General features: G+C 31.8%; 1 protein-coding gene across 1 annotated transcript in view; it reads right to left on the bottom strand.

Annotated features, from left to right (window-relative positions):
• Positions 1-6,053: 6,053 nt before the first annotated feature.
• LOC140443256 (zinc finger SWIM domain-containing protein 5-like) overlaps positions 6,054-18,396 on the bottom strand; it is a 418,589-nt gene continuing 406,246 nt past the window's right edge. Inside the window, exon 16 of the mRNA XM_072534399.1 lies at positions 6,054-17,730. Coding sequence (XP_072390500.1) covers positions 17,550-17,730 — 181 coding nt within the window. The 3' untranslated portion in view covers positions 6,054-17,549. The remainder of the gene's footprint in view (positions 17,731-18,396) is intronic.

Raw genomic sequence — 18,396 nt, 5'->3', positions numbered from 1 at the left:
TCTGTGCTCTGGTTAACTTTAAGGAAAGTACAAGCTGAATATAGCCGCAGCCGCAAATGTCAACCATGGAAAGTAATCTTTCCGTTTGGCAGTGTTGGCATGTTTTTATAAATGTATGTTGTGTTGTATAGAAAAGTACATTTTGATTATAGTTATTATGAATTCTGCAATTTTTAATTTATATAAAACAAGAACGAGTAAATATTTGTTTCTTTGGAGACTAATTGCAGTTAATTATTTATGTTTTATAATTTAATATAATTATAATTTTTTTTGGCAATTGCCAGTTAATAGATTAGATAGGATATATTTGGCAATCGACAATATCAGTACGTTTCGATAGTGATATAAAATCTAAAAATCATTGTACAATCATCAGAGTGAAGCAGAATTCATTAATGTAAATTTTATCCCCGTAGACATCGTTCCGTCTTACTATACTATGGTTTGTTTTTTAACCAGGAGTAATTCAAATTTACCGCGCCATAATGATTGTTTGTAATTGGTCCAACCGCAGGCAAGTTTACTCCATTAAATTATGACATTATAACATTTATGAAATTTTAAAATTCAAAATTTATATCGATGATTTTTTGTATTTTCTGCGTTATTTCTTTAATTTTTAAATTTTTCGTTTGCATTTATATAAAAAAAAAACAGTTCTTTTCAGAACTATTTAGCGACGTATTGGTGTTATTAAGATAACAATGTGGATTCAATGCCAAGTACTAGTGGTAATTATCCTTCTCCATCTAAAAATGCCGAGCAGATTTGGGTCATTTATCATCAAATAAAAAACAACCGCCCAGATCTTCCAAATATGTGTCGTTCATTATTATATACATTCTTGAAGCAAATCAATTTTAAGTAAGTAAATATGGGTTAGCCACAAATACCTATATAGTAAATAAATCGTAAAAAAAATCGGTTGCCTGTAAAGTCGGTTTTACGGGCGAAGATTTTACGTGACAACGTCTTTTTCTCGGTAGAATATTTATTGATATGAATATTATTAAATTGCACAATAGGAACAAGGAATTGAATGAAAATAAGAATTGCACAAATTTTAACTATAGAAATATATTTTGTTTACTAAAACATTGTACATGTAAACTTAAACTTAACTAATTTCTATTTGAGTGATTTTGTTGAGGATAGGACGATGATAGGAGAAATATGAAATGAAAGGAAGTGTTTCTGCTGTAATGTGTCTTGAACGCCAAGAACGCTCGAGAAAGACAGAGACACAAGCACGCACCGATTCAACGCGCCTAATTCTCTAGTGCTGCGCGCGCAGCGGACCGATCATGTTTGAGTGGGAGAGAGACGCAAGGCATTCGCCGGTCCGGCGGGCCTCTCTCTGGTTCGGTGACTCATCGTAACAGACGTGAGCGGGCGTTACACTTTTTCATGAATGACTCCGAGCCACAACCTAATTTAAGACGTTGTCACGTCAATACCAAAAATCTTCATATTGTGCCTTTAGGCAATCATTCAGAAGATAAAGAGCTTTATTCAAATATATATTTTTTATTTTGTAGATACTTGAAGAGAAGTCGAGAAATAGGAAATATTATATTTTAAAAATAGAAAATATTAAATATTATAGGTAACATATTCCTATTTTAGTTTTCCGATACTGATTACTAGATTACCGCGAGGCCGAGATAATCAATCAAAAAAGATGTACTTGGTGACTTTTCTAGTAACTTTCTTGGGTGTGAATCTGTCTTTTTAGTTTACTACGCCTGGTTAAAAAACAAACCATCATAGTAAAAACTGGTAATTCTGAATATAGACGCAAATGTCTACCATGCAAAAAATATTTCGGTTTGGCAGTGTTTGGCAATGTTTTTTTATAAATAAAACAACGAGTAAATATTTGTTTCTTTGTAGATTATTTGCAGTTGATTATTAGAATTCTTTTGGTAATTGCACTTTGATAGATTAGGCAATCGTCAAGCCACCAGTTGCCAGATTGCAGCAGATGTTTGCAGTTAATCTCGAAAGAGACAAATATTTACTCGTTATTGTTTTATATAAATTAAAATTATTACAATGTGAATATAGCCGCAAATGTCAAAAATATTTGGGTTTGGCAGTGTTGCAATGTTTTTATAATGCATATGTTGTATGCTTTAAATGTATAGAGAGAAAGCTTTTAAAAAGTACATTTTGATTATACTATTTTATGAACTCTGCAATTTTTAATTTATATGAAGCAATAACGAGTAAATATTTGTCTCGAGATTAATATTGCAAACATCTATTGCAATCTGGCAACTGCTGATTTGACGATTGCCAAATCTATCCCCTAATATATCAAAGGGTAATTACCAAAAAAAATTTCTAATAATTAACTGCAATAATTTATCTCTAAAGAAACAAATACTTACTCATTCTTGTTTTATAAAAATCAAAAATTGCAGAATTTATAACAAAATATAAACAAAATGTACTTTTCTAAAGCTTTATCTTTTTATACTTGAAGCATATAGTACCTACATTATAAAAACATGCCAACACTGCTATACCGAAATTTTTTGTTCGATGTTTGACATTTGCGGCTATAATCAGCTTGTACTTTCGGTAAACTCAACCTCAAAATGTACTTTTTAAAAGCTTTCTCTCTTTATATTTGAAGAATGCAACATAACATATCCATTATAAAAACATTCCAACACAGCCAAACCGAAATATTTTTTTCCATGGTTGGCATTTGCGGCCATCTTCAGCTTGTACTTTCGTAAAAGTTAACCAAATTCGATAAGTTTTGTACGAGTTAGCTCTATCCTTCGCGTGCTGTCTCTCTCGCATTGCACCAGCGTCTATGGAGTATGGAGTACCTAAGCTCTGACATCACAATGAGCGGGGATTTTAAAAACCTTTCCAAACATTTCTAATTTGTCTGCATTTGTCCCATAAGAAGTTGGAAATATTCGTTTTTTAATTGTTTGAAGAATAAAGGACTTTTGGTTATCAACATCCATTCTGTGCGATTGGTATTAATTGTTGTTCATGAATTTGTGAAGTAAGAATATTAAAGTATTAAGAGGAGGGACGCTGAACTGAGTAGGGGTCCTACAGTACTTTGTGCAAGACAGACTGGACGGGGAAGTCCTCAACCCTCAATCTCTGATAGGAAACGCTCCTGTAGATATGCAGGACAGGTATGAATAAGGCTTCGCCAAATAAGTACCCGCGGATCAACGGAGGACATGACACAGGTCAGCAGTTGTGTCATTAGTGGCCCGTGGCTAAGGCATACAATTCCTAACAGGTGCGGTACCACAAAGTCGCAGGCGAAAATCAAATACTGATTTAACCGGCTGTAATACTGCGAACACTCATCAACCCGTCCGGCAAGCGTGGTGTTTTAATGCCAATATACCCCTCAAAACAGAACATGTTGACCTTGAAACAAAATGGGACGATACCTCAGGTGGGTAGAGCTAGCAGCTCAGAATCCCACACCGGAAAACCAGTCAGCTTCACAGATTCTGGGGGAGGCACAAACTCAACAAAACGCGCCAAAATAAAAGAATTTGTAGAACATTATCAACAAGAATATTCCGACATGAACACAATTAATAAAGAAATGCAACGAAAGCTCTTGAAAGCAGGACTGACTACTGCAAAGAAAACGAAAAATAAAGAAGACTGAATAAGAGACAGAACAAAACGGTTGATGGTAATGAGACGCACATTTCTAAGCGAAAGAAAGCGAAACACCAATGGTTTCAAAGAATTGAATAAACAAATAAAGTAAGTAAATAAAGTAATTAATAATAAACAAATAAAGTAAACAAATAAAGTAAATAATAAAGGAAGTAAAGGAAGATTTAAGGACTAATGAAAACAAGGTAGAACAAATAATAGAAAAGAACTGATGCCTGAAATGCTTACGATCAAACTTAGGAAAGCCTATAATAATCTCATTGAAGGATAAAGATGGAAAATAAATAAGAGAAAAGAACGAAATCCTAAAAGTGATTTATGTTCCTCAAACAAGAACCCAGATAACACTGCAAATGAAGATTTTAAGAGAAAGATAACGAATGTCAACTCAGAAATACTCCCTAACATAGAATCCTTCGAAATAAAACAAGCTATGGCACAACTAAAGAACAATAAGGCTCCGGGCCCAGATGGAATAGAAATGTTGAAGGAGGGGAGTGAAATAAAATTATTCTCGAAGAATTGAAAAAAATTTTCAACGATTGGAATGAAAGTTTGACAATAATACTTCTCTTCAAAAAGGAAAACAGGGGAGATCTAAAGAGCTATAGGCCAATCTCCCTGCTGTCCCAAATGTACAAACTGTTTATGAGAGTAATAACTGACAGGTTAACGTCAAAGCTCGATAGTTATCAACCGATAGAGCAGACAGGATTCCGAAAGGGTTACAGTACAGCGGATCATCTTCTTACAGTCAGAACGCTAATAGAGAAAGTCAATGAATATCACTTGAACTCATACATTGGCTTCGTTGATTATGAAAACTTCATAGAACTCCATAGAGCTTTGGGCAATAGAGAGAGATATGAACAACTGCAGGATAGACTCCCGATACAGATACAGAATGCTCATACATAATATTTACAAGAAAGCTACAATGAAAATACAAAAATATTAACACTTGGACTGGAAGACGTGTTCAAAGACAAACTGGGTAGATAAAGGAATAAATGTTAATGGAAGAAAACTGAGTCATTTGAGATACGCTGATGACATTGTAACAATCGCTACAAGTTTCGAAGAACACAGACCATGATGACGCAACTATTTCAAGCTTCGGAAAAAGTAGATCTTAAGATGAACTTGGAAAAAACAAAAATAATGACAAATACACCGAACATTAGAGAAATAACGTTAAACGATATAAATTTAGAAACAGTAAGCGAATATATCTACCTGGGACAGATAATGAAAGTTAACAAAGAAAATCAAACTGCCGAAATTACCAGAAGAATAAGGTTAGCATGGGCAGGATTTGGAAAACTGAGTTGGATCTTGAAAAGCACTAAAATAGAACAATATTTAAAAACCAGAATTTACGATCAGTGTATCCTCTATACTCACGTATGGTTAACAGACGTGGACACTCATTAAGTCTAATATGGATAAAATAGTAAAAGCACAAAGAGAGATGGAAAGATCAATGCTCGGGGTGAGACTTATAGACAAAAAAAACAAACAAATGAATAAAAACAAAACCAAAGTAAAAGACGCAGGAGAACATGCTGCCAAATGAAAATGGAGCTTCGCAGGACGCAATGCCCGATTAAAGGATAAAAGATGGAACCACGAAATACAACAATGGGGACCATGGTTAGGAAAGAGAAGCAGAGGAAGACCACAATCAGGATATTAAGAAGATCGGAGGACACAACTGGAAGCAAGTGGCGCAAAATAGAAGACAATGGATTGATTTGGGGGAGGCCTATGTCCAAAGTCGGATTACTTAAGGCTGAATAATAAGAAGAAGAAGTTCATATTTTAGGTTATGTTATTATTTGATTAAAACTTTAATTATTTTTTTACTGTATTTCAAGATATTTTGTTGTTGTTTTTATCAGCGTTATTTCATATTCAATAAATCATTGAATTTATTTACGAAGTTAAAAAATATTTAAATTAATGCCTTATTCTTTTTAAATTGCTAAGTGGTTTTATCCCCTAAAAGACTAAATATATTCGTTTTCTAGTAGTTAAAATAGTAAATAGTAGTTTTGTTATCATTACTGAACAATTCAGTAATACTGAATATCTTCTAGCCATTAGAACATGTTTACTAGCCATTATATGCCCAGATCTAAAAAATTAATAATAAAATTTATTTACAACATTAAAAAATTTTAATTAATAGTAATAACACTCATTATGGCAATTTGATAGAAAGGTTTCCACATAATGTTATATTACAACTTAAATTACGAGAAAACCAATATCTTTTAGCCTTTACATGGTACTGGGTATCACACCCAGTAATAAGATGGCAGCAAAACTACTGCAGTAGAAATGTAAAAAGGAAAGAATTAACATAACACATATTTAGAATTACAAATATCTTTATTTATCATAAAAATAATCATAAATTATTAATACACTGACAGACTAATTTGCTTTATCAACAAATAAAGAACTAATCGATTTGTCTTTTGGCAATATGTACATTTTTCTAACTAATTTACACTAAACACAACACAACAATGAATTGAATATAAAATTATTTTTAAGGAATGGAATGCTTTGAATATTTACAATCCGTACTCCGTAAAAAAAAACAACTAAATAGTAAAAAATCAGTGGCACTTGACACATTGAAAACTTCAAGAACTTCGCTATTGAATATGTGCTTGTATACAAATATAGATATCCGATCAAATTATGCAACCTGGGCTGTTGTACAAACAAATCTACAGTGAACGAATTTGCAAAGCAATTCGTTGTACAACGTAAGGTTGCGCAATTTAGTCGGTTATGTATGGGTCCTATTAAGGTTAAAATAATATGTATATTAGTTGGATGTAGGGACATAGCTTATGCTATGAATTTAATTAACAAGAAATAATTGTTGTAGGTTTTCAGGACACTTCTATACCCGTATATAAACACATATTTTGTTATACAAGTCCTCTCGCTAAAATAATAATCACAGACAAATGTAACTTAACAAAAAGAAAACAATCGAATCACTGGTTAATAAAAAATCTAAAACCGTATTGCCGTCTCTTTTTTATTGGATAAAAACTCCAAGTTTTGATTATTGATGTTATTGTAATCGCTAACATTGCATCCTTACTAATGCATATTTCTTATCGTTTGATTATACTTTCTTTACAATAAATTATCAGTCGGATTTTAACATTGAACCAACAATGAAACGGGAAAATAAATGAAAAACAAACAAGTCATATTGTTGGTTGAACGTTACAATTATTTAACTCATATAAAAGAGGTGGGTAGTTGTTTTTTGTTCAAAAAGTAAACACAGAATTGACTGAATTTTTGAGTTATCCACTACATACTTTTCAATAACTAAGTACCTAATTGTATACACCACAATTTGAATGATACTAGTTTACTGAAAGACAAATAACTGAAACTGTCAAGATTATTTGCGCAGATAAACGAAGAGGGGAGGCTCGATACGATACTGTTCTCGACAGCGTTAACATGAATTTAAAATTTTGGATACGAAAATCGTTCGTGTTCCAATATTGCCTGATAACTTCGTAGCTAATAGAAGAATTGAGAGTCTTTAAAATGTAAAAGGGCTAAACAATAATATTACACGAAAATTAAGATGAATTCATCACTTACTAATATAAAATTGATTTATATATGAGAAAAAAAACTCTACCCTTAGACATTTACATGGATATTGTAAATCTGTTATTAATCAATAAACTCTTGTGTTAGGATAAACATGTTTTAATTTTAATATTTAATTTAATATTTCAGCATTTTAATTGATCAACTCTTTTTATTATCAAAATAATCAGTTAAAACCACTGAACCTGTTTGGATGCAGGTAAACAATGGAATATAAGATATTTATTTATACGACTGTTTTTGTTGCATTTAAATTTCTTAGCAAATTGATTTTACAATGTAAACTGCAGCACATTAGGACTTGACGGCAGACATGACATTGTGCATCCAATTTACTGTGATAATAGCTAACTAACGTAAAACTCCCGATTCACGATAAATATCTTCATTAAAAAATTTATCTATTTTGTTATTCAAGATTCATTTTTTTCTGGAAAAAAGAATGTATTCTGGGAATTTCAGTTAAATGTCACATTGAAGCTTGACCATGTGCACCATTATCAATACATACTTCTTTGACATTATCATCAGCATCATCATCATCATCGTCGCCGTTATATTATCCCATTCTCAGTTGGTTCAATTCCCTTACTCTCTGTTGCGGTTAAAATTTATTGTGATCTACATCTTTAATTTAGTAAATTATCTTTTCAATTACTTTCTTTTACACAAGCGGCTCTTTTTTATATGGAGGGAACTTAATTTATCTCTCTCTCTCTCTCTCTCTCTCTCCAGCGTCACAATCCTTCGTTATGTTTTCGCTGCCTTATGACTTGCGTCCATCTACTTCAGTCAATCATATCTTCTCACCAGTTGTATATTCCCATGGCATGCAAATTTTTTAGAATGTTATCTCTCCATCTGAGACTATAGGCCCCCTGTCGATCGCATTTTCTGTAGACCTTTAGATAGTAGAGCGAGAGTCTTCTATTTAAATCATGGACTATGTTTATACTTATCTTCCTGAATCTTGCACTTAATAGATGGACATTCTATATTTTCTAAAATACATACTTCTCCGTAAAGATCTTCTGGGCCATCTATCTTCTGTCATCCTCAGTACATATCCAAACCACATAATTGCCAATTTAATGCTCTTACGTTTTTATTTCTTTTCGTATTTGTTCGTTCTAACTCTTCCTAGTTTTAATCCATCACAGCTTCGTACTAAATAGCCCATTTTCCTAGTCATAATAGTATGTTTCTATTAACTATCCCACATCCTTGCACCGTAAAGTGTACGGCCCAAGATAAAAATATTACTTTTTACAAACAAAATAGTCAATAAATAAATCGTCTTTTATAATGAACAGAATTTTTTTTGTTTTTGATAATTTCATCTCTAACTTTTATTGAATGTATGCAGTTCTTTGACCTACCTTATGTAATGTCCCAATTTAGGGAGATACACTTGTCAAATCTATTTTATAGGCAACAACTACCCACCTTTTCTATAAATGAGCCACTCAACGTATCAGAGGTAGCTTCATATTTTTTTTGGAATGCAAGTTGACAGATAGAACTGACATTTGCCAACTGCATTTTTTTCTGAATAAACAACCATTTGTACTTATCGATATTATACTGTAATGTGTAACAGGAAGCATTTACCTTTTTATAATGAGATTGAAAAACGTCACTTGAAAAATATATTAAAAAAAGTGTTAGTTGAGAGACGTTTTTCAAACTTCTAAAGGGACATTTGTATTCCCTGGTAAGTATATATGTACATAAATACTATACAATTAACAATCTTTGGTTGTAAAAAGACGTAACTGAGCCAACATAAACACCATCGAAGAAATTAAGACATAACCTCATTTGTATAAAAAAATTATTACGTGGCAATGGTAAACCATTGCTCTTTTAATAAAATACTTGATATACTTTATTTTGGAAACCGGATAATACGTACATTAAAAATAGGGATATTTGGAAAAATTTCGCTATTTTAATGTAAGATTTAGTGATCTGGAAGTTTAACCTAAATAATCATTTTTACATTCACAAAGTATTTAGAAAGTGTCTACAATATAATAATATATCGAGGATCATCCTCATCTAGCCACCAACATCCACCTAAACATATGCCTTCCTAGACCAGCCATCCTAAACATAGGCCTCTCGCATGCTGCCCCACTTAGTCCGATTTTTTCCCTTTGAATCCAATTTTTAGCCGGCCTGTTTCGGTTAGCTTTTATTCGGGGTCTCCATTCCAAAATTCTCTACGTCCAGCGATCATCAACCGCTCTTATTACATGACCCGCGCAGTTCCATTTTAGTATTATTATACTTTTTGCGTATAGTAGCATTAGGTATTCTATCACCTATAGTAATTCTTAACATTAATCTCTCCATTACTCTTTCCACAATTTGTAGTTAACTCACTGTTGTTTTGGTAAAGTTTCATCACTATAGGTGATCACTGGCAGAATGTACCGATTAAATACTTTTTTTCCAGACACATTGGAATCCTTTCCTAAAAATATCCTTTATCTTTCCAAATGCCCAAGCTCGGTTTATTTTTCTCATCAGCTTGATTATTGATATTTGTTCAATGTCAAAGTTCTTCTTCTTCCTCTTTATAAGCAATTCTGCTTTTTGGTGACTTATCTCTTGCTATTTTGAAGACACGGGTCTTATCCATTCTGCTTATGTGGCTATTCCATTATTTTTTTCTATTTTGTGTCCATTCATTTATACGTCTTCACTTCGCTTTCGATCTATCAGCTTATTTCCTGTAATTCTTTTCAGTACTCTCATCTCTACCGTTTCCAGTAGCCTTTGCGTTGTGACTGTGTCGGGTCTTGTTTCTGACGCATATGTTATTATTGGTCTTACACTGGTTTTTATAAATTCTTGACTTCATCTCAGTGTTAATGTGTCTGTTTCGCCATAAGGCATACTGCCAGTCTATTTGCTTTATGTACTTGATCTCTCACTTCTTTGTGCAGGTCTCCATAGCTAGACAGTATAATTCCAAAGTATTTTATTTCCATTATTTGTTCAATATTGATGTCATCAATTTCTATTTTACCTGGTTGGTTCTATACTTACTATTGTTTTAGTTTTCTGAGATGAGATTGTCATATTAAATTATTTTGATCTTATTTTAAATCTGTGGACCAGTTCTTGCAGACTATCTTCATCTTGGGCTATCAATATTGCGTAATAGAGAATTTTTATTTCTTTGTTTCCCATTCTGTATCCTCTTTTTTTGTGTTATTCCGCTGCCTATTTCTATAGGTTCTGTAAGGTGTCCATCTATTCTGAATTCCATTTTGTTGTTTTGGTAGATGTTTTCGATAGTTTTTATAATATTTAGGGGAATTTTTCTATAATAAAGAAGATGGATTACATCTTTGAGTCTTATTCTGTCAAACGTTTTCTTTAGATCAACAGAAATGCTGGTCTATTATACTCTAGTGATTTCTCAGTAATTTGCTTTATAACGAATATTGCATCTGTACGCGATCTTCCACTACGAAAACCCTGTTGTTCATCTGCTAAACTTATCCTCTGATTTATTAGCACTTGTAAAATTTTAGTTGTAAATTTTAGCGTAGTATTTAACAGGTTTATACCTCTGTAGTTTTCTGGCTGTTTTTTATCTCCTTTTTTGAATAGTAGAATTAGTTCGCTCGTTCTCCGTTCTTCCAGTATTTCATTTTGTTTTATAATTTTATTAATTAATGTCGTTAATTGTTCTGTCATTGCTGCTCCACAATATTTCATTAATTCGTTTGGTATTCCGTCATTACCTGCTGCTTTTCGGTTCTTCATGCCAAAGTTAGTTGTATTAACACAGCAGATATTTTTCACAGAAATTTCAAAATATGGCCTCCATGAGTCCAATTTTCTCTATTCGATGCGATCACTTTTTTTTAAACTATAGTTTCTTATATATCAAAATACACATTGACAGAATTTTCATTCCAAGTGTACATCGCTTAGATTATATTAGGTTAATAAGTCTATATCGCTATTTAACAAAAACGCATCATGTGCTTTATTTTGTTATCATACAATTATTCATGTTTAAATGTGACAATAATGTGCATGTACAAAAAACAAATTAGTGCGCATGTGCGAATCTTCGTTTTGCAAGTTGTATGAATTCTGAATAATATTATTTAGCAGTAATAGCAAAAGATCATTATTTGTATTAAATTTATAATTTTTGATTAGATTTGATATGATTAAGACTATATCGCATTTTGTCAGCACATACGAGCACAAGTTTTTTTCGAATAGTTAATCTTTTGATATTGTAACACAAGGAGGACCTCAGGACTTAATTAGTTGATGCTGTTTCATTTTATTTCTATTTTTCTCCTTGGTGCTGTCAACCTCGTTGTTTTTCTATGCATAGTTTGTTCCCATTTTTATTGTTGCTGACCTGTTCTTATTTTAGTTAGTTGTCATCCATCGTACTTCATATTTCACGTTTTGCCATATTTAAAACCTGACAACTATGATTATCCTATGTTAAAATTATTTTTATTAGATTACTTGCATTGCAATTTACCATCGAGTTAGAATCTATGGAGAGGGCATCACGTGACTAAAAACGACCTCACTTCGGCCATATTGTTAAGATTGTTTTGACACTTTTGACAGATCGTATATGTTTGTTTACGTTTGTTGTTTTTCGAATATTTTTAGTTTTATAATACTTTAATAGAAACTGTAATAATATATTGTGATAGTGCATAATAATGGTTTCTTGTTCTCAACTAAGTTGCAGTAGCAGAAGCAATGCTAATAAAAATCTTCAGGAATAACGTTCTACAGGTTAGTATACAAATATGTAAACAAAGTAATGGCCCGTACTTCAGAGAATAAATTAATAGTAGTTGACTGTATTAATTTATCTTTATGTATAATATATCGTGTTTTTAGTGTTTACCGCGGGATAAATAAATCATAGTTTATTAAAAATGTATTGCACTTTTTTAGATTATGATTAAATCTTCTGAATAACCAGTCATATTTTTATAGTAGTTTTAATATTATTGAGTCCGGCCATGATCCCACCGCCATATTGGTATCATCGTTAGCCACGCCTACCTACGCCGTTTTTAATACACACGTTAATATGCTCATAGCTTCTCCATAGATTCTAACTCGATGCAATTTACACATCATTGGATTGCTGCAATCTCAATGTACATGTAATGTCTAAGTAAAAATTCATAAGCAAATTATCATTGTTCACAAGGTTACATCACTTATTGGACCAAACTGTCGTATATCAAGTATTGTGATGTAATAAAAATTTCTAAAAAATTAACTAACTCACCTCAATCTGCCATTTGCCACAAAATGCTCAGTAATCAACAATAGATAAAAATATTAAAAACAATGAGGCTTATTTGACAAACTAAGAATTAAAAATAACTTTTAAAACAAAACAACATTTTCGCAGTCTTCATAAAAAACAAACACGTCAAAACTGTTACGCTCTACTGTTATCATTTGAAGGTTATGTTCTACTTCTAAGATAGTTCATTAAAAATACAAAAAAAAATAATACTAAATTAAATTGTCGACAAGGACAACTATGAGATCTAATACAATTCTCAAAAAAACTCTCTTTCTCATTCTCTCTCCTTTTCTATGTATATATAGATATCAAGACTTAACCTAATAATTACAAAATTTACATAATGGCTATCAATCTCTCGTTCTTATTATTTAAGAATTGCATTCAAAACGACAAAAAGAATAAGTTTGTGTTAATGGTTAAAATAAATACAATAAAAAAATAAAAATCTCTTGTATTGTCTGGTATTTAGCAGAAAAGCGAGCGTAATTTAAGCATGAGCTACTAATATATTCGACGTCGCGTCGGCGTCGGTTGATTAATATAAGATTATGTATAAATCCACGAGATGTTTGTTCCCGCAAAAATGCGACACTGTACAGAATGATTTGGCACTCTGTATGAACGTTACTTGAAGATAGATACACCTATTTGTGTGTGCGCAACCAATTTTTACAGTATCTGATTTTTAGGGTAACAAATCTAATGTATACTCTCAAATATATGACAAAATGTGCCTTCACACACAGAACTGTACTTAATATTTTTTAAATTATGTGTCTTTTCTAGCTACAGAATCTAAAACCGTTTTAGTTTTAATGTTAACATTAATGTTTTGTATTTTAATGCGGAAAAGCGGTGAATTCATTGGTGATTTTGGTCTAGGGAAGAGAAATGAAAGGGGAGAAAGATTAAAACTATTTGTAGAGGAAGAAGAATTTGCAATACTAAATACATTCTCCAAACTACCACCAAGACGTTTGTATACTTGGGGCTCTCCGCAAGATCAACCAGGAAACATAATAAGGAATCAAATTGATTACATAATGGTGAACAAGAGATTCCATAATGGATGCCTATTAGTTAAAAGTTACCCCGTATCATACTCCTGTTATTGATAAATTTAGGTTAATATTTAAAAAGGTTACAAAAAAGAATAGTGACAAAAAAAATGTGATATGAGAAGACTGAAAGATATGGAAACAAAGGAGACAGTGTCACGGATTATTTCAGAAAATTTTTGATTTCCTATAGAATGTATCCCTATTATATTAGTTATCCATTTTGACAGCAGTTGGCAGCACGATCGTTTGAGAACGCAAATAGTAAACGAGCAATTATTGATTGTATTTATATCAATAGTCGTTACAGCAACTTGTGTCTTCACTATTTCATTATTTTGAAACAATATGATGGATGTAATAATACACTGTCGTTTAAAAATATGAAATTGGTTTAAAAAATTTTAATGTGATTTACGATTACAGTAATATCCTGTAATAAATTATACAAATAATTTTTTAATAAATATAAAAACGTCAGTTATTATGAATCTTTTGTTGATTAGTAATAGTTTGTTTTGCATTTAGATTTAATAATCAAAATGTATTATATTTTGAAGTTGCAATTCTGAACAGATGAATGCAATTATTAACCTGACAATTTGTCAACGCTATGGATAAAGAAAAAGGTGAAGTTTGATGACGTCCATGGGATTTATAAGGAAATGGCCAACAGTTTAAAATTATAATTATTCTGGGAAAGCTAGTATTTCAGAGAAACATGTTAAGCTGACTATATTCCGTTAGAATTAAAACAGTGTTGTGTTTTATTTTGTAAGTAAAATTATTGAACAATAAATTCCATTAATGAACAGCCAATACCATAGTTTAAAAAATCCCATTTTACTTTTTTATTACATAATCTTATATTAATTTTTGCAAATTGTGTAATTTCGTAAATTCAAACGTCACAATTTTGACATTTGACATTTAACAGACGTATAACTTTTCAAAGTGGCATAAAATGTCATTTTTAAATCAATGGTTTCAAATATTATGTAGGTATTTTAACTACCATATAAAAAAATCATATCAACCACCGAAGCCGGCTATGATTGTTTAAAATATGTATTTAATCCACTAATGCCACACATATTTTCATCAGAATATACTTGGAGCGTTGGAATATAAAAAAAATACTAATTTAAATTTAAAGAATTGGTTTTTTATGAATTTAACAAAACATTTCATCGTATGAGAAGTTGAACGACAGTGTACACTTGTACTAATATACACAGGTTCCATATAATCGGATCAAGATATTAGGTGACATATATACAGTAGGTAAGTTTTAAATTAGATATACACACTATAAATGGCAACACTGCGCGCCGTCGAATTTCCACGAACCTCCGTTGCCCCGTCGACAATAATTTATCATTATACAGTGGTTGTTTAAAGCAATTTAACACAATCCTTCCATTTTGAGATATTAGGCGCTGGAAAACCAATACAGAAGTGTTGTTTACCGAACTGAACGTCGTCAAAAAGTTAACGTCTTAACTGGCATTTTAGGAGACCACATAATAGGTCCATTTTTTATTGAGAGCAACTTGAATAGTAGAGTATACCTCGATTTGCTAAAGAATCATGTTCTTTCCGCTATTCTCAATCTTCCTGATGTAAATCTGGGGAATGATTGGTTCCATCAAGACGGCTGTTCAGTTCACAACGCTAGAATAATTAGGAAGTACTTAAACAATACTTTCCCAAATCGAGTTATCAGTGGAACAGGCGATATTAAGTGATCTGCGCGATCTCCAAATCTTACATCCATGGATTTCTTTTTTGGGGACATTTCAAAAGCATTATCTACGGTCATCCTAAGGCTAGAGTCCAAAATTTGGATGAATTAAAAAACCGAATGAGAGAAGTCTCTAATTCTGTTATAGCAGAAACTCTTACACCTGTCCGTAGAAGTTTTTATGACAGATTGGAATACTGCTCAGCCGTAAAAGGTCAAATATTTGAATAATTTCTGTATGACATAAAGACTTATTTCTTTAGGAATTCTTTTTTATTTTCAATAAGATTATATTTTTTGTTTTATCTTTTTTTTGCGCTTTTATTTTTAATTCAACCACAAAAAATTGTTCACAAGATTAAAAACCGATACAAATGCACCGCCTTATAAATGTCTGTGTATTTTTATCGAGTTTATGTTATAAGAAATTAACCGGGTATAAGTACGGAAAACAAAAATCGACGGACGGATATGTATACCTATCTCATGCGTTGTTATGTGTTACTAAATGGTTTTCTCGTTTTCTGTCTAGATGTCGGCGGGGATCGGAGGATTTACCTCGTACGAGGCAATGTTGCCGATTTTAGCGTTTTATATAGTTTGTAATATCTAATCGAAAACCTAACGTACTGTACATCAAACCAAAATATATATTATAAATGGGGTGTTTAGAAAAGTCACTGATAGGGTGAATTCTTGCGATTGCAAATAAGTTACGCCAACTGATGAATATAAACAGGTAACCAATTATAGGTAAAATAAACACAGGTGAAGTTACTCAAAGGTGAAGATATTATGTGTCAAATGAAAGCCCTCAAGTAACCTAACTAATTTAAGAAGTAACCTAACCTCCAATTTTTCTTTTCCACCAGAGATAATGAAAGAAACCACTAAGATTACTAACCTAAAAAATTTATATAAGGTTTTTAAGTTGTTGACATAATTTAATTTCAGTTTTGCTAGTTAAAATATCATTTGAAATAATCACGTTGCTTTTAATAGCTAAAATTTTTAATGCTTTAATTATTTTCATGATAGGCAAGTGAATTATTTCAAATGTTTTTCTATCAAAAATTGAAGCGAGATATTTGGCCTACTGCAAGAGTGACAATTGAATTTCTTAAAAAAAAACGTTAGCTAATACTGTTTTTAAAAGAATTCCTTTATTTTGGAATTATTAAATAGCAAATGAATGGAAATGTATATGCAATTATATATTATATTTTTTTAGGTAAGTGACTTCAGTGTTTTTTTCGATTATATCGAGAACCTTCCACGGCGAAAATTAGACGATAGGCGAAAAATTATCCGCTACTTGAGAACTTTCTTTTGACACATACCTTGAAGTTGAGTGACGATTATATTTATTTTATTATACGTTGGCCTATCTTGCTGTATTACACAATAGATGATTGGGTGAAACCCATAGCGGTTTCAATATACATTGTAAAAAGCGTAGATATAGCAGTTTACACAGTCCATATAAAAATGAGATCAATTTGAAATTGTTTTTTTTTTGCAAAATTTCAATCTAAATCACATATAAAGTGAATGTATTTTATACTGTAAATAAAGAAGACATTTCTTATTAAAGTGGATACAATTATTGGTGTTTCTGCTTTTCCTTTATTGGTTGAATGTACATTTCTAGTACTAGTAGAGAAAAATGCTTGAATTGAAAGTGAACAGTGAGTAGAAAGTGGATTTACATTAGTCTAGTAACTAATGATAAAATTTAGTTCTTGGCCATTAGTGGATTGTCATACATTCTGTTAAATAACTTGATTATTGCAACTAAAATTATTACGCATAAAAAGCTTCCTCTCAAAATGATCTGTTTTTAGTTTAAAATACACTTGAATAAGAAACTAAAAACATAATATCAAAAAGTCTACCTATTTTTTTTTTATAAAAATGAACCCCTATTGAATAAATATTCTTAACATTACAATTTCAGTAGTATCTCTAAGACCCCAAAAAACCAGGACAATCTTAAATAAGTATCATTTTTCCTGGTCATATTTCAATAAGCTCTATAGCTCGAAAATTTATCCTACTCATACCATTTCTTAATCGAGTATCAGCCGAATCTCTCCTTGACGAGAAACATGAGTTTTTTCTTTCCTTTGTACGCTACTTTCATATTTTCTATAAGTTGCGTGAATTGCGCATGCCCGTCGTGAGCTAACACGAACGTGTCCCGAGCTTTGGTTAGGAAGTCTATGAAGTCTCCGTAGTGACGAGGAGAGATATGAGTCAATCTGAAATAATGAAAAAAAAAAAAGTTTATAAATTTGCAGAATTCTCCAACTTTTATAGCACTACAATTTTTCTATTGTCAGCTTTAGCAAAACTATTTGTGATAGTTAACCTAACACTTTCAGTATGGCGTACTTGTATATAAGTACTGACGTTCCGTGCCACTAATATTAAGCACTTGTTAACAAGTAATCTCATGTCGCTATCTTGTAAGTCTTCTTCTTGTTCTTTTTATGTAGGCATGACTCTCTCTGTTTTTCAATGTGCCTCCAGTAAGTTGTCGTTCCATCATGTTGTCTTCCTATTGGGGAACATTCCCTAGTCGTATATACTATTTTATTTTTGTCATTCTTCTTCTCATGGCGCGGTCTCCTTTCGAAGGTTGGCGATCCAAATGGCAATTGTAGTTTTGGAAACTGCTGCGCGACATATTTCTGCGGATGAGCGGTCGAACCATCTCCTCAGGTTTTTCAGCCACGAGTTCTGGCGTCTTCCTACTGATCTTTTGCCCTGTACTTTTCCTTCCAGTATAACTTGAAGTAATTCGTATCTTTCGCCTCTCAATACATGACCCAAGTATTGCATTTTCCTCTCTTTGATTATTCTTAGTAATTCTTTTTGTTTATTTTTGTTCTTTGTACCCATGGGATTCTCAGCATTCGTCTGTA

The sequence above is a fragment of the Diabrotica undecimpunctata genome, chromosome 6 (genome assembly GCF_040954645.1).
Source record: "Diabrotica undecimpunctata isolate CICGRU chromosome 6, icDiaUnde3, whole genome shotgun sequence".
Classification (NCBI taxonomy): domain Eukaryota; kingdom Metazoa; phylum Arthropoda; class Insecta; order Coleoptera; family Chrysomelidae; genus Diabrotica; species Diabrotica undecimpunctata.
The sequence above is the reverse complement of the archived record's forward strand: the minus strand, read 5'-3'. Positions and strand labels throughout refer to the sequence as shown.